This window comes from Streptopelia decaocto, assembly GCF_964273445.1.
Source record: "Streptopelia decaocto genome assembly, chromosome: 2".
Taxonomy (NCBI): Eukaryota; Metazoa; Chordata; class Aves; order Columbiformes; family Columbidae; genus Streptopelia; species Streptopelia decaocto.
The window spans coordinates 98,584,647-98,610,022 of record NC_138655.1 but is presented as its reverse complement, the minus strand read 5'-3'; the positions used below and the strand labels follow the sequence as shown (position 1 = coordinate 98,610,022).

The window sequence follows — 25,376 nt, the reverse complement described above, 5'->3', positions numbered from 1 at the left end:
TGATCCTTGAATATCTAAGCTGGAAAGTAGTGATTAGAATGAATTAGAATTAGCTGGATGATGATTTTATGCCTGTATGCAGCATGGGTGAGAGTAACACTAGAATACTGCAGTCAGTTCTCACACTGATATTTTTGAATGGTATTTTGAAAAATTTGGGGGGGTGCAAAACACCTATAAATATTAGACAACTGGAGAAAATGCCATACAATAAGAAACTTGCACATTTTAGTTTTTTTAGATTATCGAAAGGAAGGTGAGTGAATTAAGCAAGTCAGTGGTTTTTATGGGAGGAGGAGAACAGTATCATGTAAAAGACCTTTAAATTAAGCAGGGAAAGGATGCATGGTTAAAAGCTGAATCCTGATTAATTCATATGGGAAACAAGGTGCCAGTATTTAATACCATGGTGATTAATTACTGGGGCAGAGTGGGAAGAGAATTAGTGTATTTTTTAATGTTTTCAGTTCAAAGCTCAGTGCCCTTCTGGAAGGTAGCCTTCAGCTAAACACACTCTACTTTAATAAAAAGTAAATTGCTGATTTCAGTTCAAGCTGGGTGAAATGCTTGCAATACAGAGGAGATCAGAATAAATGATCTGATGATTTTCTGTGTCCTTAAATTCTGAAAGCTCAGAGGCCCTGCCAATAGGCTTTGTTTTACCCTTTGCACAGGAGAAGTCTGCAGGCAGAGTGGAAATTGTTATTTTGTTTAAGACAAAGGTGGTTCTCTAGCACAGGGGACAGGTGAATAGCTTAGTTCACACCCAATGTTCTTCGCCTGATACTGAAGCAGCGCAGGTCAACACTCTATTTGAGTTGAAATTAAGTCATACCAGGAGTCACACACACTGACTTATTTTGGTCCTGCGCAAATTCATGTAAATACCCATGCAGATCTTTTCAGCCTCAGTAAGGCTGGACAAGGAGTTGTGCATCTGCTCACATGGAACTGCTTGTAGGATCAGAGGTCGCAAACTCCTTGCATGGCACCTGTATGTGGCTTAGCAAGCTGATGCAGCTCATCAAGTAACAGGTGCAGAGAGAAGAGAGTTTACATAAATTCGAAGTCATCAGTTAATCATACTGAGCTGTATCCCTAGTACCTAGTTTAAAATTTGTGCCCAGGGATAGCTCTTTGGTCCAGTTTTGCAGTCTCCTAACAAGCAGAAAATGTATGTGCATCTCTCCTGGCTAAGGAGCAAATAAACAGTAAATACTATTTCAAGGACACACTGTACTCGGTACGTACATTTTCCAGGTTCTCTGGCTGGCATTGTTGTTGTCAGGGTTCCGTGTCAGAGCTGTTGTAGATACTCTGGCTAACAAGCAGTGGCCTTTTCCTTGAGCTGGCGTTTTCCAGAAATTAAAAGCTTCATGTGCCATCTATCTGTCCTGTTATTGCTTCAGGGAAAGAGAGGGGAGCCTGTCACAAAAAAATCCATGCTGGAGAGCAATTTTTCATACCCTGACCCTTTAATGTCATCTAAATGGACCAGCTGTTGCATCCAGTGATGTCCTGCAGAGGTGTAAGTGACCTCATACAGATGTTAAGTGAGGGACGTTGAAAGTTAGAAGTAAATACCAAGTGGGTGAGGAAATTATTTTAGGTGCCTGCATATCTCTTTTAAAATACAGAAGAAGAATCAGACGTACATTTTGTTAACTTTATTAAGTGCTCCAGATGTTCTGGATGACAGTGGCAATCCCTAGTGGTTTAGGAAGAGTGAGAAGGATCGTGTTCCTGTGTACTGTAGCTGTCTTGTTCTTACTAATGGTCACTGTGATTCATCTTGAGTGTCACTCTTTTTTGGAATAGTATCACGTAATTCAGATGCTGCACAATTATCAATAAAGCTAACAGAATCAGATCCTAAACTACTTTTTACTTAATCAAACTAGGACATATATTTTATCTATTTTTTTTTTCTCATTTAGCTTTTATTTACTGATTAAATTAAAACCACTAATCCAGTAATGCACATAATAGCTGCTTCTGGAAATTTCAAGAAGACGACACTTCAAATGTATAAAGAAAAACAAACCTGTGAAGAGAGTCAGGTTCTTCCATGTAAAGTAATAAAGCGATAATTAATTTTTAATTTCAGATCTTTAGAATGGGAGATTTCTGTGCAAGATCTAAATTTAATGGTGAAAACTCTCCTCTTAAGGCAAAATACTGCTAAGACAACATCATAGCATGAGCCCTCAGGCACTGACCTCTTTCAAGACCACCACAAAAATTATCTCCAAGACATGAAAATAGCCATAGAGTATCTTTAAGGCATTTTAGGCATATGATACCTTTAAGTGGGCTTCTCAACCCTCTAAACACATGGCAGGCATCGAGTGGCTCAAGGAAAGCAGCTAATCCATCACAAGAGCCTTAAATCAGTTGGGGATACATTACAGCAAAAGCTGTAACAACACAGTAAGAGCTGAACAACCAAAAGACATTGAGAGATTCAATTGAAAGGCAGATAGTCATCATACTAGACTCTCGATTTTTTCTTGGTGAAAACAGAAATGTTAACCATTTCCATCTGCAGAAGAAAGTTTCTTTCTTTTGTTAGACAGTCTTCCTCATCACAGAAAATAAATGGTGAACTCAGAGATTAACATCAAGCATTTTGTCCTTATTCACAAAAGCATTTATAGGCCTGAGTCCCACTGAGCTCAATCGTTTGCAGTAACACAGAATAAAACAGGAGAAGATCAAAGAGTACTTCCTTCTTCACGGTGCTTTCTAATGTATTGGGAGAAGCTAGTCTAATTAAAGATGCTGTGATAGGAAGTTACAGTTCAATAACCTTCAACTGAATAACATTGCAACAAAGAGAGAGCCTCATAAATAATGAAGTTAATAATAGCTCATAAAGAAGCCTGAAACTATTTAACCTTCTAAGCTTAATTTACACACTGTGCTTCAACTTTCTTATTGGTGAGGATGGGGAATAAACTGTGAATGTGTGTTTTAAACAGTCTTGTGACTAAAGATTTCATTTCACAAAGGTACATACAAAAGTAACTTCAGACAAGGTTAAGAGAGTCTTGTATAATGATGATCAACAGCTTTTCATAGGTAAGCTGATGAACAGTGAGATCCTGAAAACAGGCTGAACAGCCAGGCCCAGAGGGGGTTGATGAGTTGGAGGCCAGTAACTAGTGGTGTACCCCAGAGGTCCATACTGGATCCAGTCCTGTTTAACATCTTTGTTAGTGATCTGGAGAATGGGGCAGTGTTACCTCAGCAAGTTTGCTGATGACACAAACTTTGAATGAGTGACTGACAGGCCAGAGGGTTGTGCTGTCATCTGGAATTACCTCAACAGCCACAGAAATGGGCTGATAGGAACCTTGGGAAGTTTGACAAGGAGAAATGCAAAGTCCTGCACCTGATGAGGAAAAACCCGCACACCAGTATATGCTGGGGGTCACCCAGGTGGCAGACAAGGTGTCCTGGTAGATACCAAGTTTAGCATGAGCCAACAATGTGCCCTTGCAGCAGAGAAAGCTACCACTATCCTGGGCTGCATTAAGCAAAGTATTGCCAGCAGGTTGAGGGAAGTACTCTTTCCCCTCTGCTCAGCATTGGTGAGGCCACTTCTGGAGACCTGTGGCCAGGTCTGCCCCCGCCCCCCCCCACCCAGTACAAGAGAGATATGGCCATAATGGAGAGAATCCAATGAAGGGCCATGAAGATGATGAAGGGACTGGAGCATCTCACAGAAGAGGTAAGTCTGAGAGAGCTGGGACTGTTTAGCATGGAGAGGAGAAGGCTCAGAGAGGGATTTCATCAGTGTGTGTAAACATCTGAAGGGAAGATGCCAAGAGGACAGAGTCAGGCTCTTTTCAGTGGTGCCAAGTGACAGGATGAGAGGCAACAGTCACAAACACAGGAGGTTCCCTCTGAACATCAGGAAATGCTTTTTCACTGTGAGGATGACTGAGCATGGGGACAGGTTGCCCAGGGTGGTTGTGGCATCTCCATCCTTGGAGATATTCAAAAGCTGCCTGGAAATGGTCCTGGGTAACTAGATGGCCCTATTTGAGCAGGTGGAGGGGACTGGACCAGATGACCTCCAGAGGTCCCATCCAACCTCAACCATTCTGTGATTCTGTGGTTATAACTATTGATTTGTTTAGGTTTGTGATCTGAACACGTAGCTACATAGAAGGAAATGTAAGTATTCAGGACTTCAGTGTGTCAGAAAAGTCAAACATTTTGTTGGATGTGTGATACCATCTTGTTTCAAAACTCTTGCAGTTTGAGGTACTACTGGGTGGGGAAAACTGTGATTTTTACAGTATATAATTTATTTTTTTTCAGTGAAAAGTAATGTAAAGGAGTGAAACAGTTGTTATTGTTGGTGTTTTCTATCCTAAGATGGCACTCTGCTTGAGACTCTGGAATGAAGCTTTTCATTACTGGAAAGCTTGTTTTTAACACTTTATCTCTTTTGTGACCATTCAGCTGTTTTTCTGCGTATGATACAAAGACTTTGATTTTTAACTGAGCCACACGTTTATGTGATTCATAGATGGTTTGTTTTTATGAATGAAAGTCTTAATAAAATTGCAGCTTGTGTTTTTCCTTTCTTTGTGGAATAAACTGTTCTAGAAATTACAACACAGTCAACATAAAACATGTATTTTAAAAAATCTCCCTGCTGGTATTTGAGGTAACTATTTATAGTATATAGGCACCGAGGGTGACTTTGTATAAGAAGAATCTTGGGGAATTGGACTAACTAATTTCCCTGGGGATTATCTGAGAATTCATTATACCATTCTCACAGCTCTGCTGTTTAAATGCAAAAAACGATGAGCTGTAACAATATCACAGTTATGGCATCTGATCTGAACTACTGATGTACTCATCCCCTACATTGCTCATTTGCATTTTGTGTTTGCTCTGGGCAGTTCAGGCCACAGGTGGCTGGAGGCCAGGGAAAGACCAAATGACTCAGTGACAACTGTCACCAGCCTTTTCTACCACATTGCGCAAGGGAAGTTCCTGTACACACAGGAGATTCATGTTCACTTTCACATTCACATGCCCTTGCTTAAGGGAGGTAGGACTCACAGCACTGCAGGGCTGTAATTTAAATAAAAGTAAGGTGTTTATTATTTTTTCTTTCATAAGATTAAAGCTGGTTTTCTGCTCAGATGGTGCTTAAATCAAAATGGTAACACACAGTCCAGATTACAGGCTTTGAGAGTATCCTTTACCCACAGCTTTAGTCATCAGCAATAAGCAAAAGTTTGCTTTGTTGTTTATGTGCTCAATCTACCTCATGTAGTTTCATCACCTGTTCTGTGTAGTCCTGCACTTAGCTTGTGAATGCTTTTGGACAGAATATATTAAACACAACATCTATGACCATCATGATAACAGAAATAAACATTACATCTGTGATGCTGTTCAGGTACATGGGCACATTCCTCATGCCTCAAGCTGCAAGCCAGATTTCTAAGTAAGGGAATTTTTTCTTTGCATAAGTGAGACCATCTTAGTTCATGCAAGATGCAATTACTGTATGACACCCTGACAGTCCAAAACTGAGGAGTAACTGTGAAGTTCTGCAGTGCAAGTCTGAGTCATCACAGTGTTGTCCCAGCTCCTATCTGATGGTCAGAGAAATTTGCTATTCATGTTGCCTTTCAGACAGCTCAGGTTTGTCTGAAAACAGTTGAAAGGGATGAGGTTTTAAAGATAAAAGGGATGTTGCTTCTGTGGGTCACACACAGAGCTTTAAAATCAAGGAGTCAAGAACCTCTGCACTGTTTAATCTACGCCTTAAATGTTGAGTTGTCTGTTTTATTTAAGTGGTGTGCATCTTTTATCTCACTCCCATGGAATTTGCAAATATAAGACTAATGGCAAAATACTCTTGCAAATATCAAGAAGTAGTGATCATGTCCTTTGATCATTTTACTGGGAACTGTGCTTGTCTGTGAACCATCTGAATGTATAGTCATTAATGTAAAAGAAACACATGTATTAATCTTTCTTTGTGGATCTGAATCTAAATCTTTGCTTTACTGGTTATTCAAATCCAGCTATTAGCTTTAGAGCATCTCAGTGTTGGTTTAGTTTTCTAAGTTCAGGGTTGTTGTACTGAGATGTTAGGGAAACATATTTGGTGCTGTGAGGCCTTGGCATCCTTGTTGCACAACACATTGCCCACTGCAGCTGCTCTGCCAGCCAGCGCCCAGGGCTCCAGCTGCCTGGAAACCCCACGGTCCAATAACACACCCTGTGCCAGCTTTGCCAACCCTTTTCAGAGGCAGCCCCTCCTCTTTGCAAGGCTACCTTAAGCTGCTAATTAATAGAAAATGTTTGAAGGAATGATTAGTTATTCTTGGTACTGGTTGTGTGGACCATATGCTGGATAGCAACTAGTTCTATTTACATGACTACTTTTGTAGAGCTCTCACCATTTCTTCTCCTTGCCTTACTTGTTGCTTTGGGGAAAAAATAACTACTTTCTGCAGTCCTTCACCCTGCTGGGAAAAAAATACAGCCTTCCTGCTTGAAGCTATTTAAACTTTAGCAGACATAACCAGTTGTTCTGTCATGACAGCTCCTTCACGAGAAGACAAAGGAAACATGGTCCCAGTAAGAAAATCTTTCTCTGTTGTATTGGGAGGGTTAGGAGGAACGTTTTTTCTTTCACTAAGAGCTGCCTTTAGACTGGGAGGTAGGGACACAGCACTGTGGAACAGGTTTGGACTGAGTCCCGTAGTGAGCCTGCAGACCCTCTGCTCAAAATTCCCCATATCAGCAATGTTACCACCTGAATGTTCATGCCATGGTTCTTACCAGTGTTGAGTCTCACCACCATATCTTTTCCTGCCTTGCTTTTCCCAAGTAAAGAGAAAAATCCTATGAGACAAGGAGCTGCCCTGGAAGATTTTCAGGATAGTAGGTTACAATATAGACTTTGGGAATCACCCGAGAATCTCTGCAGTGTTTTTGGCTTATAAATAAAAAAATTGAGAGAGTATTTCTCTGTCCTGTTAGCTTGGGGATGAGGCAAGAGTTGGATACGATAAAATTCCTGATGACTTGTTAATAACTTTGTGCTGTGCTAATGAACTCTCTTGGCCTACAGGATATCTTCTCATGAATAAATAGCAGGCTCAGGTCTTCTTTTAAATATTGTATAAATGTGCTGCAATGTAACATTAGTGATTAATAATTAAACAACTAAGACTCTTCCATAAAAGCATTGGTAACTTTGTCACATTGTTAATTGGTATATGTTTGGTAAAGTGTGTCTCACCCAGCAGAACATGCTCCATATGTAGTTTCTCTATAAATTTATCTGGCTCCACCACCATAACTATTTATACCTACAAGTGGGTTTATTCTCCTAAATTCCAGGTAAACCATCCAGGGAGTCTCTGACTCTCATAATAGTTGCTTGGCCTCCAGTCACGCTTGCAAAATTACTACAGCTACTCAGTATAGCCTACTTTGTAACATCCTGAAGGTACAGTGTAGCTTCTTCACTCCATAGATTCCACTGCCTTTCGCAAGAGAGCTTGTGCTCTATGGGCTTATTGAGTACTGTCCTGGAGAAAGAGAGAAACCTTTCATTTATTTGCAATAAAAATATCATCTTGAATTTTCATCTCAGAGCTCCAGGATATGTTGCTGTCAATTCTGGAGGTTTGGAATGAAAGAAAGCAATCAGATTTATGCTTGGCTAGACCTCATATAGCTAAGCTGAGGTAATGAGCTGATTCATGTGTACAGCACTTAGAAAAATTGCATTAAATCATTTAACATGATAAATGTTTACATTTTCATTGCTTGAAATGTGGTGATTGAGATGAAATATAGAAGTTTTTGAAATTGAGAACTTTTTGCAGTATCCATGGAGACATTTAGATTCAAGACAAATTAAGGTAGAAGGGTGGTATACAAATGAAAAAAAAAAAAAAAGGTTTAAAAGAATTTTGCAATAGGTTTTTACAAAGGCTTAGGAAAGGAATGGGAGAAAACTAGAGGGTTGCTGGGTTTTCTGAAGGTAAGCATGTTATTAATTCTAAGTAAAACCATTAAAAAGATGGTACTGAGTGCAATCAACAACATTTTTAGAGGATGAGAGCATAATTCATTCTAGTTTATGTAGAATACCACTCATTAGTCAAAATTCATATAATTTTTATAAGGTTATAAAGTTTTCCGAAAAAAATAACTTCTGATCTAGGTACTTACACTTCTGTAAGTTATTTGAATTAGTGACACACAGCATCTTTCCTTAACAAAAATGATATTTTTCAAAAACTTACCTCCTTTATTGTTTTAAATATTTCTGTTAGATCTCTAAGTAGCAGAAGACTAACATGAGAAATCATCATCCAGTGACAGTGTATGCAGAAGGGCATGCAAGTGTGCCTGGTGTTGGCCTGTAGCTACTTGGGTGTTTTGCTGGTGATTTGGGAGAAAATCACACCTTAGTCAGGGACCGTAAGTATCTGGCACAGTAAGCCGAACTGATTGGAAGGGGTAACTGCATGTTCATCAATCAGCAGAGGGTGCAACTTTTAAGTGTGGAAAGCATAGATAGCCCAGGACAAAAGACTCTTTTGGAAGTGGGGACTACGAAAGGATATAGAGAGTCTGGTGGACTACCAGCTGTACATTATTTGCTATCTGACATGCTAGTTAAGAGGCAAAGCATGAGGCTTGAGATACCATGTCCAGATTGGTATCCACTGAGCAGGTAAGCTGGAAAAAAAAAAAAAAAAAAGTTAAAATAACTACTTAAAATCCAAAAATTCTGCTTTTTAGCGAGACACTGGAAGACTTTTTAGTGCAGTAAACAGCAGAATAAGAGAATGCCTGTGGGCAACAGTGAACAATAATTGGAACCTGCAGCAAGACAAACTCCTGCCCTAAATAAGCTGTATTACAGGGTGGGTCATTAACAATGGAAACCATTTACCTAGAGATGCTTGAGTACATAGAATCATAGAATAGTTGGGGTTGGAAGGAACTTTCAAAGGTCATCTAGTCCAACGCCCTGCAATGGGCAGGGACATCTTCAACATCTCATATAGTTTTTAAATACATTCTGTCAGTCCTTCTGAACATGACAGCTCAGTTGAAACCCTCTGTGTGACTTGTGAGCCATGGGGTGAGCCATCACCATCCTGTCCCTGACTTGCTGGTGCAGGACTGCTATGCAGGAGGTGCCAGCAAGGATGTTGTACATCTGGGGCTTCCTTGTTCCTCCTGTATGTTCAGACCTGAAGTCATCAGTAAGATGAAATGAGCAGTGGCAGTTCATAATTGTGATTAAAGGGGAGGGCAGCCAGAAAACCTCAGAAGCTTGGAAGCTTTCCAAAGAGAAGTGACATGGCTGGGACATCTTACCAGCAGGACTTAGTCCCAGCATCAGCTGCTGTTCAGACTTGGGCTTGCAGGTCGCTCAGGAGCAGGATGCCTCAGCTGGAATGGACTGTTCACCAGGACATGTGCCAACCCAGCCCTCTGGCCAGCCACCAGCAGGGTCATTGTACCTTCACCTTCCCATGCAGGCACAACGCCCCCCTGCTTTCCCTCTGCTCCAGCTTGTTTTCTGAGCCTGGATACAAATAGGAAATACAGAAAATAGTGTAAAGGTCCCAGGCATCCAATACATCCTGAGCTATGTTGGAAACTTGGCACACACTGCACTGGGTAGGGATGACAACAGAACAGAAATTGCAGCACCCTCCTGAGAGGTCCACACACTCAGTGTCTGTGGGCAGAATTTGAGGATATTTTCTCCCAAACCACAGCCCTTGTACAAAGAAGACATGTTGGCTAATTTAAAGCAAGTCATTTAGTTCTTAAATTCTGCTCTGCTGTCACAGAAAACGCTACTGTTGCCTTGAGCAGAAAGAGAGGATAAGAGAGTGCAGGTTTTCGTAGTGGTCAGATCCACCTTGCAAAAACTCATCCAATTTGCAAGTGCAGGAGAACAGCTGACAGCATTTCAATGCAAGTGCAATGCCATAGCAGACTGCAGCTGAGACTCAGGCCCTACCAGCAGGAGAGCAAATCTACCCACAGGCAACGTAGGCTAATTCTTCACTTGCTTTCAGATAACAGGATAAAGGGAAAGAGGGAGAAAATGGATTTTAAAAAAATGTAAGAGGAAAAGAGCAAGCTTGACACTGTCCTTTCCTCAGAAGAGAAAAAACAGGCATCCTCAACTTTTATATCAGGTTACAGGGTTGCAGGAACCAGTAAAACTAATGTGGGTCAGAAAATAGAACCAGCAATGAGTAGGAGGCAGGAGGAGAAGAGCCTCTAAAAGAAGGATTGAAAGAAGGGAAAAACTGAGGGAAATTATAGGGAAAATATGCTTTAAATGCTATTAAGAATCAGTTGTTCTTTTTAATACAATTGGTAAGTTATAAAAAGAGAGAGAGAAAAAACAAGATTGAGGTTCTTTTTTCAGTGTGTGAGACAAGCGTGAGGAGAAGAAGAAAAGAGGATGCTGGGCTTAGGAAGAGCATGGTTCTAGATACCAGATATCTGCACATATCTGCGAGCACGGGCAGGTGCCACCACAGCATCAGCTGTTCCCAGGTGCTGGGCAGGTGTGAAAGCATTGGGAATACCACTGCTTTGTTAACAGCCCCGTCTTTCTTGGGCTTCTGAGGAAAGTGTCGTGTCTTGGTGTTGTCATTCTCTGGGGAAACTGTGCCAACTGCACATAAGTGCCTTTGGCGAGGACTCAGCCCTGCTCTGGTTTTGCAGCATTTTGATTTATGCTGCCACTTACAGGAGATAGCCCTCCTATCTTTGTTTTTGTAATCCTGCTATGTTTATGAGATGCAGGTGTGCTGTAAGTGCCAAGTGCCATTGCTCAAGTTTTTTGAAACAAGAACTGAGTCTGTCTGTGCTAGGACAGAAATTACAAGCCACTATTATTCTCCAGAAATCAGGAGATTTGCTGATTTGCAAGCTAGCTGGGCTTCTTCACGTAAAAGCTCAGGATCAAGCATTTGCTTAGGTTTACTGAGAACTGATTTGAAAAAAAAAAAAGAAAAGGCATTATAGTTTCTAAGCCTTGGGGGATATATTGCCTCTATCAGAGCTAGAATAGAGAGTGGGCTGAAGATGAAGATTTCTAGTTCATGTGAAATAAAGGGGATAAGGGATAGGCTTCTGGTGTTTAATTGTTCCTTTGGGGTTTTTTTTAACTTTCCATTTCAGTGAAAAAGTGGACCAAAACAAAGAAGAACATTTTGGAAATCTGGAAATAAAAAATCCAAGGTAATTTTTACTCAGAAACACTAAGAACATCAGTGTTTATAATGCGAAGCTGTTCTTCAGAGGACACCACTGCTTAGTGGAATCATCATTCTTTTTCCTGCATTACTGCCTCCATCCATGGCAGTGACTCTGATAAACAAATCATCTATGCCAAGCAGCCCCCTAATGTCTGGCTGTGCAGGTCAAGCCTGGTCCAAACCTGGCTTGTGGGACCTGTGGACACAGCTGGATCACTGTGTCACTCATGTTTCCCACAGAGGGGTCTGCTGCAGGGCAAAGCTGCTAGAAAGCAAGCCATATGGGCAGTGGCCTGGGAAATCCTGTCTAAAATGTTGTGGGAATTCATGAGTCTCAAGTATCTTGTTCTCTTGGACTTGCGTCTTCTTGTGTAGCTGTTTGTCTTCAGACAATTTCCAAATGGCACTAGGATGGTGTAAAATTGCCAAAGCAAACCCCAGATACAACTAACCAGTGTTTTGACTCAGAATATTTGTTTAAACAAATGGCAGTAAACCTATTCTTGTACATAAAGGCTGAAATTCTCTCATGTTTAGAGCCTCCTGAGGCCCAGCTCCAGCAGCATCAAGTGCATAATTTCATTTTGCTAGTTGAACATTACAGGGAGGTAAGACTTTGGAGGGGTGCTCTGAGGGGAGTGTAGTCCCCTGTTGTCACAGGTACATCACACCACCATTACCAGAAACTGAGAAACTTAATCTTAAAAGGTCTCTGGTCTTCCCTGTTCTTGCAGGAGGGGCTCTTTTGGAACCTCATGTGTCTTCTAGAGTCCAGATTCTGGAAGCTGGTGTAGCTATTCCTTCTTCTGCCAATGCTGTCCTTTCTGTTAGTCATGAGTTCTCTGCAAATAGCTTGTGCAATGAGCATGTGAGGTCCTTCTCCTTCCCACTCCTACCTCACCTGCCATTACTCAGCTGGAGGTGTTGCCCTTCCCAGCCACTCCTGAACAAAGTCAGCTGTTCTAGCATAACCAATCAGTGAGTTATTCTGTTTGACTTTGCACTGAAGAGGATTAAGGAATTATGATATATCTCATTCAGTGGGATGAGCTGGAGATTGTAAACAGCCAGATAGCAGATGGAGACAACAGTACTTTCAGCATGTCCAGACAAACCTGAATGAGAATATCTGGCCATGCCATTGATTGGTGCTTGTCCTCATCCCCTTGCTTTATTTATAGACAGCAAACATATATCTTCTGTGCCTTCATTTGATGATGGTAAATAAGTCAATTGCATTTAAATGTCTATTTTTAAGATAGGTTTTCTACTTCACTATCCATCCAAGTAAACTTGGGTTACTCTCCCACCTCATTCCAGTTTGAATCATCCTTGCTGAACATGGGTGGTTCTTGAACAAATCAAATCCTTCACTTATATATTTGAATCAATCAGCAGGCTCCAAGTGCCAGTGTTGCTTTTTTTCCATGTGTACATTTGGTAAGCAAGAAGGAACTAATGTCATAGGATCATAGAATAGTTTGGGTTGGAAGGGACCTTTAAAGGTCATTGAGTCAAACCCCCCCACTTCTCAAGCTTGTCCAGGTCCCTCTGGATGGCATCCTGTCCATCAGGTGTGTTAACTGCACCACTCAGCTTGGTGTCATTTGCAAACTTGCTGAGAGTGCAGTCGATCCCACTGTCACTGATGAAGATATTAAACAGTATTTGTCCCAGCACAGACCCCTGAGGGACACCACTTGTTACTGGCGCCCATCCAAACATTGTGCCATTGACCACTAATCTCTGGATGAGACCATCAGCTAGTTCCTCATCCACCAAACAGACCACCCATCAAATCCATATCTCTCAGATTTAGAAAGAAGGATGTTGTGGGGGACCACGGTCGAAGGCTTTACAGAAATCTAGATAGATGATATCCATTGCCCTTTCTTTGTCCACTGTTAGTTACTGCATCGTAGAAGGCCATTAAGTTGGTCAAGCAGGACTTGCCCTTGGTGAAGCTGTGCTGGCTGTCTCCAATCACCTCCTTGTCCTCTATGTGCCTTAGCACAGCTTCCAGGAGGATCTGTTCTGTGATCTTGCCAGGCATGGATGTGAGACTGAGTGGACAGTGGTTCCCAGGGTTCTCCTTTCTACCCTTTTTAAAAATGGGTGTGATGTTTTCCTTTTTCCAGTCACCAGGAAATTAACCTGGCTGCCATGACTTCTCAAATATCATGGAGAGTGGCTTGGCAACTACATCAGCCGGTTCCCTCAGGACTCTGGGATCTATCTTATCAGGTCCCATAGACTATGTTCAGGGTCCTCAAGTGATCACGAACCTGATCTTCACATACAGTGGGAGGGACTTTTCTCCCTCAGTCCCTGTCTTGTAGTTCATCCACTCAAGAGGTGTGGGAAGAGAGATTGACAGTGAAGACACTTTCAAGGGTGAAAATCACAGGTTGTGAGCAGCTGTGTGTGCTCATTGTAGTGGAGCAGATTAGAAACATGAGAAAACAAAGTGAAGGGAATACTAGCCCATGAGGAGGTCACTAGGCAGTGAGAAATGCAGGAGAGCCTTAAAAAGTATCCTCAAAGGAAATGTTACCAGGGTACATCACTCCTCCTTAAGTACAGCCCCTCTCTCCTGGTGTGTGGTATGATCAGACTGGGAGGTAGCAGCAGATGGCTGCTGGAGCACATACTGTTCCCTCAGGTTGCTCCCAGCCACAGTCACAGAGTCTGAGGAGTTTTAAGATGTCTTTACATCCCCCACTCGCCCCTGCCAGCCTCTCCAGTTGAGGTACTGTGCTGTTCCTGATAGGCATCTGAAAATCAGGCAAGTCGATGTTGTTCTGTTTCATAGGTATTTATGGTCTGGCTTATTTTTTATATGCTTCTTGCAGATTTTAGTTTTTGGTTGCTTTCCATAAAGTAGAGCCAGGTAACATTTATCTCCTTCCAGCAAATACTACTGTTTTTGGAGAAGTGTGTGCTAAAAGTGAATGCAGGTATGAGAAAACCTGGTAGAGAAGACAATATTAATGAGAGGGCATTTTGTGCATCTGTAGTACTACTTACCTGCTTTCCATTTTCCCCAGAAACTCTGTTGGGGCAAAAAGCAGCAGGACAGTGGGCTGAAGACTTTATTTGTATGTGGCAGGGACAGTAAATGAAGGAGGCAGCAAAATGGAGGGCAGCCTTACAATGGCAACAGTAGTCTTGCCTGGAAGGTGGGTGATTGAATTCCTTCTGTTTGTGTCTTTCTCCACAATTCAGACGTATATGCTGAATCCATGCAGAGTACAACTGTTAAAACATCTGCAGCATTTGCAAGGAAAAGGCAGTTAAATAGGTCTAGAAGCTCAATATTTATGGCTTAGAAACCCAAGCACTACCTACAGTATCTAAATTTTGGTTATGCAGTTTGAGGCTGAGATGGCCTAAAGCAGCAGGCTGCTTGTGAATTGGGCAGAGTAACTTGAGGAAGCACAGCTGGTTCCTCCTGTACTGTGAGTGCCATCTGTGTCTCCTGCCTTTTCTGTCTGCAAGGGTGGACACAGGCTACCACAGTGGATAGGTGAGCTCCTCACACACATTGTCTTCTCTTCCCTTCCATTGACTCCCAGACCCGTTTCTGAGCTTTCCATGAGCAAAGCTGTTTGGCTTTGTAGTTGCACATCAGAAGAGCACTCAGAAGAAACAGAAATGCAAGGCACATGCAGGTAGCAGTATCTCCATAACCCCTTAGCTACATGACTGCAACTGAACAGCGCAGCATGTATTTTTACAAGTTGATTAGACCCTGGCTTTGGATTTTAGCACACCCTGAAGTTATGTTCTAGTAGTTGCCATAGTATTTGGGCATCTCCCTTGTTCCTGTTGGTGTTCCATGTTTATGTGAAGCTTCACTGGCACAAAAAAAATAGCAGGCTGAGAGGTTTTGAAAAGTGGTGATTTAGCGTGTGCCGCCTTGGGATCAAAGGAAATCCAGAGAGATGAGTCTGGAGTAGGTATAGCTCCTTCCCACCTCCTTGTCCTTTCTCTTCTACAAAGACAAGTTGTACAGGAACAATTGTACAGGAGCTATCTTGTGTCCATAATATAACTGCAAAGCATTTGTGACAACCCTCCCCACTTAAGGTAATGCTCTGGTTACCTTTTCTAGGAGCTGGGCTGAAGATGAAGCACAAACTTAGCCCCAGTTGCAGATCAAAGTGTGTACAGCAAGAAGCAGAGGGCTCTTTCATGGCCTCTTGGTGACTTTAAAAAGAGAAACGGTTACTTTGAACTAACAGCCAGCCAGCTCTGAGGACAAACTGTGCAATAGCTGAATCATCTTTGCTAAGGAGCACAAGAAACACCCAGAGCAGACCAGCTGCAAGTTCAGCCTGACCCTGGCTTTGATGGCAGATGTACTGAATTACAATCACCAAGTCTGTAGGTGGTCGGTGGCGAGGGGAGCATGTCTGTGCTCCAGGGCTGCCCTTCCAGCAGTGGGTCACATCGCAAAAGTCACGCGCTCATCCTCACTGTGAAAATTGGCTGGATGCTTTCATCAGAAAATCACTTTTCATCAGAAAATTGCTTTTCATCCAAAAGTGCCAGTGTGAGCAAAATTCTTGGGTTTTGCTGGGGAGGGCACATTTCTGGGAATATTGCTGTTTTGCTGGATTTTTTCTCAGGGAAGGCTTCTTAATTTGACAGCGATAGTTGGGACGGGAGAGGGTGGTGACCCAGCACCCAGTGCTCCGGGCACTCCCGTGGGCTGGGACAGAGCCAGGTCCAGGCTCCCGTCCTGCCTGCTTAGCAGCAGGAGCTGGGTCTCACCTCAGCTGGGCAAGTGCTCCAAGTGTTGGGCTGATGAGTAACTGGAAGTGGGGTTCTGTCCTCTGAACCTCTCTGCAGACATTGACTACAAGAGGCAGCTCAGCTTCAAGCCCAGATTGGAGGGGAACACCCTCAGCTGCTGGGCTGGGGACTGTCTGGCTCTCTGCAGCACTGCAGCCAGGCTGTGGGCAGACCTTGTGCAGCAGCCTCAGTGACTTTGTCTGCAGGTCCCTTGATGTTGATCTCTGGTGCTGAGACCCTGGTTACATCAGAATTTCAAGTTCCACATTAAAAAAAGAAAAAGAAAAAGAAAAAGAAAAAGAAAAAGAAAAAGAAAAAGAAAAAGAAAAAGAAAAAAAAAGAAAAAGAAATATTTGATTTGATATTCACAGAGAAACACTTGAAATTCATGGTCCAAAAGGCTCAAGTAAGAAGGGGCAAGCGGAAGAGAACAAAAGGACCATTTTAGAAATGCCAAGATTTCAAAGCTTATTTAACTATTTTTATATACAATACCTCTCATGTTTGGGTTTTTCTTTTTCTTAACGTGTATATTTGACAGGTAAGGAAATCTTCACTACAGGGGGGAAGTGGGGAGCATTGAAACTTATTTGAAAGTACTGTGAAGCTGCTGACCATACAGAAATGTGTGTGCAAAGCCACACAAGAACTGGGGCGGTTAGAGGTGATCTGGCTTTTGACATCTTCTAATGCCAGAGGGAGGAGATGGCAGCAGAGCCTGCAGGAATCTAGAGGAGAGTCAGAATTCTTCTCTCAGGAGGCCAGAGGACAAAGGCAGGGTCAAGAAGCCACACAAAAAACAGAGGAGAATTTTTCTGAGGCACAGGACAGGGACGTACCAGGGAAAGGGAGCCTGCAAGCCAAACTAAAACATTTCTGAAAGATGCCTGCAATTTTTAGACAGACAATCCATAGCAATGAGTACAGCTAGATTTGAACTACAGTGACACTGGCATTTCTTTTTGTAATTTTCCTTTTGCCAAAGAAACCTTTGGCAAAGAAAATGTTTCTCCAAAAGAAAGATACTGCGGCTGGCTTTTTGACAGCAGATTCCTTTAAATCATATCGAAGGAGACTCACTTTAATTTGACAGCATAGAATGAATTACTGAGACCTTCCTTCGTTCCTTTTCTTGTGCCGTGAGTTGACATCAGTATATAGCCCCAAAATCCTCTGCAACTGCAAATATTTCCCCATACTCAAGTAATTTCTGCACAAGAAAAAGGAAAAATCTACTTGCTGTTTGAAAGAAACACGTATACACACTTAAATAATCATATACATCTTGTAAAGAACAACTGTTTCCATGTATTTTTATTGTACCGCTCCTTTTTGTAATCAAAAGCCTAAGATATTGTTGTTTACTTAGTGGCATGATTATATGCCCTTGTTTTAAAAAAAGACGAATAGACTTTTAATACTAGAGAAGTGCAATGGGTGGGTGTCCTTTGTGATTGCCATTCATGCTAATTTTTGTTTAGACCTCTAAAAGACAAAAAGAAATCAAATTGTTATGAAAACTAAAAAAAAGTTCTCCTGTGGCCCAGTTTCATGAAGCTAGATATGAATCTGTTAGATTACAAGATGAAGAAATCTGCGTGGTATGAGAGCTAGCTATTTTACTTACAAAAAGTAAAAGGCAGTATGTAGTTGTTAATGTATGTGTTTATGGCCATGATTTGGTATAGCTTGATCTTTTTTAGAACATACAGATTTGATACAGACCTATTTTGGGCAGAATACTATCCTATCTTGTTAGGAGTTGTTTTTCTCTTATTCCAAAGGCTGATTCATTCTTGATTTTTTTTTTTTTTTTCCATCTGTTTGTGTTTCTTTCTGTGCAGTTTTGTTTTGTTTTCTTGAATGGAAAAAAACTCAAAACACTAAGCAGAGCTGCAGCATCTGGTTGGACATAAATAGGTAGTTAAAAGTTTTAGAAAGAGAAAAAATGCCTTTTTTTTTGTTTTACAATGCTGTAATCAAGGGGAAAAAACTGCAAGGAAAAGCAGCTGCAGCTGAAAGAAACAGTGTAAAGAGCATAAAACACATTTTTGTTTCTTTTTTTGATTTCATGTGAGGATAATAGTAGGTCATACCTAGATGATATTGAAACATGGTCCAGGGGACAGGAAGACATTTAATTAGTGACAAAAAAAAGGCCTCTGGCAGGTTAATTGACAAACAGGTCTGTTTTCTAAAAGCCTGCTCAGACCCTCTTATTCTCTCTCAAGACAGCCTTCGGACAGAGCCTGGTTTGTTCAGATTGCAACAGGTTAATAACAATACTGAGAATGACGAGCACTTTGCTGAAGATAATTATGCATTAGCTAAAAGAGGGGATGGTTTCATCCCATTAAAATGAACTCTGTGTAGCAGAGCATTATCGCTCCACTTTACTGAAGGTAAACATTTCGGCATTCACAACCCTAGCTGTCAGCTATGGGTAGTGGGAAGAGCAGAGAAAAGCCAGAGCTCACCACCAGCTCTGGATGGAGGAGATTTCAGCTTTTCATTGCTGTGATGAGCAAAGATGCCACCTCGCTCCTTCTGTGCTGGATGACCCGCGCTGCAGATGCTGCCGAGCCTCTCGTGCTCGGCTGAACGAAGGTTGTTGGGCTGCTCCTGTGCCTGCGTTTTTGATGTAGTTCTGCAGGAAGGCTGTAGACATAAATAGCAGAGCTGTGGGTTTGTGAACCTACACAGGATAAACATGTCAGACTGTGGGAGGGCAGATAGAGTCTTCCAAAAGTCAGGCCCACTGGTAGTCTGTAATGAGGAACAATTTCCACTCCTGTTCGCTCCCACATGAAAATTCATACACAGAAGGCCTTTGGAGAGTTTCCTTTCCTTATGCACCAAATAGAGAGTGCTGGGGGAATTAGGTGACAAATTAGCTATTAAATGCCTTAATGTCTTTGTAGGTCTGTTCCAAGGCTAAATTCTCCGTAGGCTCCCTGACTTTCCTTAAACTTTTAGTGGCAAGGAAATTGTATACATGCACAGCAGAATCCAGAACTCTTACTGCCAGATAGGTCTCTTAAGGCAAGTTACATCTTAATTTCCAAGCGTGGTGGTCCAAGTAGTGATGCACCTTTCAGAGAAAGCAAATTTGCACTTCGGAGATTTTTTTTTTTCTTGCCGTTGCTGCTGCTTTGATCAAGCCATGGGTTCTTCCATGGGCTGTCTTCCTAACATCTCAGCACGATCCTTTTGTGCACATGCAAAGATAAGTAGTATCAGGAGCTGCAAATCACCTGCAGCCATTGCCCTTCGGTGTGAGATCAAGTATATCCTGATGTGAGATTCTCAGGCAGCAGGGCTCTGGGACAACAGCAGTCTGATGGCTGGTTTCTGATTAATAAGTTGAGAAGTTACAGTGGCACAGGCAGAGTCCTTCCTCTGACTCTGAGCTTTGGCTCTGGCCCACAGAGCCAGATTTGTGTGGTGGCATGAAAGCATCTTGGTTCTGTATCTGATGGAAGAGCCTGACAGCTTAATTATGCTGTTATAGGAGCACAGCCTCTAAAAATAATATGTTTTGTCCCATGTGTTACTGAGGCAGATACAAATTAAGCTCTCTGTAGTCTTCACACCTATCAAAATAAAGACAGGCTATCTGTATCTTCTGTATCTGTATCTACTGCACTAGTAAAACTATATTATCCTTCCTCTCTGCAATATGCTTAAGATCTTGACAGCAATTTCAATTGGACAAGTAATTTTTCTCTCTGTATCAGCATGACCCCCTAGGAAACAGTGGGAGGTACATCATATGCCAGCTGAAAGCAGAATACAGAAAAAAAAAAACATCTATAAATACAGGGCACTACAACCTTTCATCATGTTTAGTACAAGAACTGTAAATGCCAGCTCTGAGCATTCCTTTTCACTTTTTTTTTTTTTTTCTATTGACATCTCTTCAGTAATTGTCTCAATCTCTTCTTAAGCATGAAATGGGGAGAGCTCCTTGGCATTTTGGCTATCATATTGAGGTAACACAAGGCTTTGCACTCAGTGTGATGACACTGCTCTTGCTGCTGGCAGTGCATCCAGCCACCCCCCACATTGAGGGGAATGGTGTAGTTAGCGAAGAGGGCTAAAGTCTCATCACTCCTTTACTGTTTTCTTTCACAACAGGGGAAAAAACTGTACATAAACACTTAGAGAAGAATGAGATTAGGATGTGGTGCTGCGCAGTAAACATTTCCCTGACTCTGCCTAGCAAAAGATACCTGTGGTGAGCATGTGGGCAGAACCGTTTATAGATGTGCCAGGTTCTCCATTGGTGAAATGGGAACCAGCTGGACAGAGCCTCACTACTCTTGAGTGATGCTTTATTGCTATAATTTGGCATAGGTAAGCCAAACAAGGATTTTACATTGGTACCTAATACCTGTTGCGTCCAGTGAGAGTCACACACCCCACTACTATGGATGGATTCCTACATGCTTTCAAGAGTTTTTTGAACTATTCAGAGTCAGACTGGCTCACCGAATAAATATACACTTCCCTTAAATAAATATACACTTGCAATCTGCCCAAAGCCCCTACAGCATTAGCACTTTTATTTGAGCTTTTACAGAGGAAACAGCACTAGCCCTATAATTGTCCACATCAAAATCTGTTTATTTAGAGAAGCTGATTATTATTCAGCTGGAGTTGCTAACAGTGATGTAGCAGACAATTGCCATAGTATTTATGCTGTTGAATTAACAATCAAAGAGCAGCCATCACCAGCATTATTTATTGCTGTTCCAATGCGCCAAGGCTGGCTTGTTTACAGGCACCGTAACTGAAGAACCAAAGTTCTCTTTATTTTCCACTGAGTGAGCCGGCACCTATTCCAGTGCCTCAGAAAGCTTGGGGAGGGCATTGTGGTCATTAGTTGTTACAGGTGACGTAATTGAAAATGCTTATCTCTCTGGACCCTCCCTCTATTCTTGTGGTACTTTTTTCTTTTAGAAATACCTACATTTATCGGTACTTTATATAAGCTTTTGACAGTAGGACTAGTGTGTTAATAAATGTTCACTGGAATATAAAATATGTTATATTCTGTGAATAATAGATTATAGATGACTCAAAGCAGATAACATAAAATGCTGTAGGTGTTTATGAGCCATTTATATGCAATTTATTATTGATCAGGAAGCGGGGGAGGGATCTCCCATTTATTAAAAACCATGACTCCTGTTCTAATCTAAAGGCTGTAAAAGGCTCGGTTGGAAATGAAGTGTGGGCCACTGTCCTTTCAGCAGTGGACTGTCTGGCCAGCAGCTGATACCATCACACTAAATTCTTGGCAACCTCAGGACAGTCCTGAGCATCGTTAATTGTCCTGCAGCCAAACATGTAGCTAGTAGCTCTGGGTTTCCTTATCAGTTCCAGCTGCTCTTACCAGCAGTGGTTTTACTTTGGTACCTCACAATTCGTACCCATTTCATGTGGTGCTTTCCTTTAAGAACTGCCACTCTGTTTCTTTGGTTCACTCCATGGCTAAATCTTTTTCTTCTCCCTTTCCTGTGTTTCCCACTCCTCCCCAGGGCGAGTGCTCACGCAAGTGCTACGACATCTTTGTGCTGGAGACAGTGTGCGTGGCGTGGTTTTCATTCGAGTTCCTGCTGCGATCCATCCAGGCTGAGAACAAGTGTGCTTTCCTGAAAACCCCGCTTAACATCATCGACATCCTGGCCATCTTGCCTTTCTACGTCTCTCTCATTGTGGATATGGTCTCCACGAAAAACAGCAGCAAGCCCAGTGGGGGAGCTGGGAACAAGTACCTGGAACGCGTGGGGCTGGTGCTGCGCTTCCTGCGGGCTCTGCGCATCCTCTACGTGATGCGGCTGGCGCGGCACTCGCTGGGGCTGCAGACGCTGGGACTCACTGTGCGCCGGTGCACCCGGGAGTTTGGGCTCCTCCTCCTCTTCCTGTGCGTCGCCATGGCCCTCTTCTCGCCGCTGGTGTACTTGGCTGAGAGTGAACTGGGAGCCAAGCAAGAATTCACAAGTGTGCCTACCAGTTACTGGTGGGCCGTGATCTCCATGACAACTGTTGGCTATGGGGACATGGTTCCTCGTAGCATCCCTGGACAGGTGGTAGCCCTGAGCAGCATCTTGAGTGGGATTTTGCTGATGGCTTTCCCAGTCACATCCATCTTTCATACCTTTTCCCGTTCCTACAGTGAGCTGAAGGAGCAGCAGCAACGAGCAGCAAGCAGGCAGATGCGCCAGCGAGAAGAGAGCACCAGACTCCCAGGCGGTGACAGTACACAGGGGCTCAGTGTCACATTCCCACCGGGTGCTGCCGGGCAGGAGGATCAGCTCGCACTGGGGACCAGGAAGCCAAGAGAAGTTCTTGACTCTGAACAGCTGAAGACATATGTTGGCAGCACAAGAAACAGTGGACAAGTGGGGGTCAGTTCTGTGAGAAGAACCTCCTGAACTGCACAAATGAGGGGCAGACACACACAAGGTTGTCCCTAAAGACCAACTTTTGATCTTAAGGGCCCACTGAAAAGTGTCCCTAGAAAGCCTACCAAGTACAGCTCTGCTCCATCATGTTTCATAGGGCTTTCCTGTTGATCAAGTACTTTTGGCAGCCTGCAAGGAGCAGCCATTGGACCCAGCCAGCCAGGAGAACAGGAGGTGAAGCACAGCCTGTGCCGGGCGCCATTCAGCGGAGCAGCCAGCGAGCCACCCGCTCCGGGCTCTGCGCCGCTCTGCATGTGAGGGGCTGAAAGAGGGGGCTCCCCATGCCTCATGCACACAGGGTTTGTTTCAGCAGCTCCGCCAAAGAACGCAAACCTTAGACAAGCCAAAGGGGGAGGACAAGAGAAGGGCAGAAACGTCCCTTCAGCTTTCCCAGGGGCTTGGTTTTGTCTGTGTTACAGGTCAGGCAGCCCAGGCTGGGCTGCCAGCTGCCAGCTCCCACTTGTGCGCTAGCGCAGTATGCGTTATTTAGTAGATATGCGTATTTACCACCCTAAGCTTTATATTGTAGCCCCATGACAGAAATACACAGACAATCTTCCTAACTGCGGTACTGAATGTTACCTTGTGGGTTTTTTTTCCTTTGCTAACAGTTGGATATAACAAATACCTTTAAAAATCCTGCCATTTCTCCACTTTCTGTTAACTATTTCCATCTCCCATGTATCAAACAATGTGTTTAACAGATGACTAAACCTGAACTACATGCAGCCCAAGAAGGGGAGGGTGATGTTCAACCAGCAGCGAGTCCCAGCTCTGCATTCTCCTTCTCACCGGTTGTGGCTGCCATGGCTGCAGTCGTGTGCAAACAGGAGTAGTACAAAGCTGGTGAAGTCAATGAGACACCTTCAGTGGGCTCTGGACTGAGCTGCAGTGTAGCAGCTGTGCTCTGTGTTAGAAGTACTCTTTTTTTTTTTTTTCCTACTAAGAAAAAGACAATTTTGTCATCTAAAAATTAGAATTATTGTTCTGGCTCTTCTTCCTAATTCTCAAAATATTTAAATCAATTTAAAGGGAAAATGAATGGTGGCATCTGCATGTTTCTTTACTGAAACCAGCCCATGAGCTCTCCAGCCTCCTTGCAGGAGCTGTGTAGCTGCTCCAAGTAAAGGCACTGTGTGGGTCTTTCAATGCTCCTGCAGGTGGGACATGACCAGGGGATGGAGGGAAATGGAGCACAACTGCCTCTTGTACCTACACCCCTGTTTGTATTAAAGCCTGTGTCACCCTCCATATTCTTCTCCTGCCAGGAAGGGAACAAAAGCTGATGTATTGAAGGTGAGATTTGTCTGGTTGGTTTTTTTTTTTGCCTCAGCGTATGTTGTAACACCAACCATACATTAATAAACTCCCATATTAAGCCATTCTTGATAGGGATGGAGCAAGGGAAAAGAAAAGGTTACACTTTATTTTAATAAAAATTAGAAGCTTTGTTGCTGCATGCTCGCTTCTGTTGATTTGGGTGGTGGGGGGAGGCAGCATTTCACCGTGCTGCTGTGAAGCCACGCGTGCTGCTGCTCCAGCAGGGTCCCATGCCACCGGCCCTCTCTGGCCCATAGCCGCCCTGGCACTGCTCCTTTGTGGCCATACCCAGGTCAGACAGCCCCCAGCAGTGCAGCGGGGTCACTGGGCCAGGTACTGCATTTTGTTATGCAGCTCAGAGCATCCCGTGTGCTACACACATGGCTCACTGCTGAGTGCTACGAGAGATGGAGGCAGCAAAACTGAGCCTCCCACCTTGCAGGCTGCATTGGAGTCTCCAGATCCCCAGCTGTATTGAACTACAATCAAAATGAATGCAGCCGCAGGCACCATTCCCAGCCCATCCTCCCAGGTGAGCAGGGCCACGGGCTGGTGGATGGTGCCTGGGCTGACTCAGACTCCTGGCAGAGCAATACCAGGTTGACTCATGAGAGATTTTAATTGCATTATTTTTTTAAATTCTGATCCAGGCATTTCTTGCATTAAGGCTTATTAAGGTTTGACATTGGAGATACAACTTTGCATTTGGCTGACTGCAAACTAGCAAAGTGAGTATTGTCGGGGGGCAAAGTGTGGCATGGTGCTGAGGGGCAGCACTGCATTCCATGGTGGTGTTCGGGTGCACAATACGTCTCCTCATGGGGGTGAGGCACATAAATGATCAGCAACATTAGCTTACTCTTAGAAGAGCCATATTGGAGTAGACATCCTTGCAGACTGGAAAGTTTCATGCTCACCATGCTAACAAATAACCATGAATGAATGCTGGTTTTGGCCGCACAGTATGAAAAACACGTCACCAAGACATCCAACTGCAGCTCAGCAGCTGTGTAGATAAACAGACTGATGACACATACTGTGTTATTGCTGTGCTCCATCAAGTTTCTATTGTCCTACAACAGTGACTTCTTTATATTTTCAAAAGGCACGTAATTAATTCCAGCACGCAGAGAGTTTTAATAAAGTGACAAAGCCCACTCATTGTCTGCTAGTCAAGGCCTGGCTTTTAATAGAGTTTCATTCTATCTATTGAGATGACAGATGAGGAAACAAATATAAACCAGGAACCTTTTAAACAAATTATTTCTGGAAGCTGCATAAAGTTGTGATGCACACATTGTCAGACATAAAAGATACCCAGAGGAGCGTGAGTTGCACCCAGCATAGCTGTTGTTATGAGTGATGCTTATTACCTTTGATCAGCTGCTGGAGAACGGTTTGTTTTGTTGCATATAGTTGGTTTTTTTCTTTGACTTGGCACATTATTTAAAACCATTTATCTCTAACTGTAATAAATGTTACACTGCTG

At 43.0% G+C, this 25,376-nt stretch overlaps 2 protein-coding genes across 2 annotated transcripts in view; one reads left to right on the top strand and one right to left on the bottom strand.

Annotated features, from left to right (window-relative positions):
* Positions 1-23,914, top strand: part of KCNG2 (potassium voltage-gated channel modifier subfamily G member 2) — a 60,748-nt gene extending 36,834 nt beyond the window's left edge. The window contains exon 3 of the mRNA XM_082045182.1: positions 21,641-23,914. Within this exon, the coding sequence (XP_081901308.1) occupies positions 21,641-22,537 (897 nt within the window). The 3' untranslated portion in view covers positions 22,538-23,914. The remainder of the gene's footprint in view (positions 1-21,640) is intronic.
* The window catches only part of SLC66A2 (solute carrier family 66 member 2), a 559,480-nt gene that overhangs the window by 464,631 nt on the left and 69,473 nt on the right, over positions 1-25,376 (bottom strand). The window lies entirely within an intron of this gene.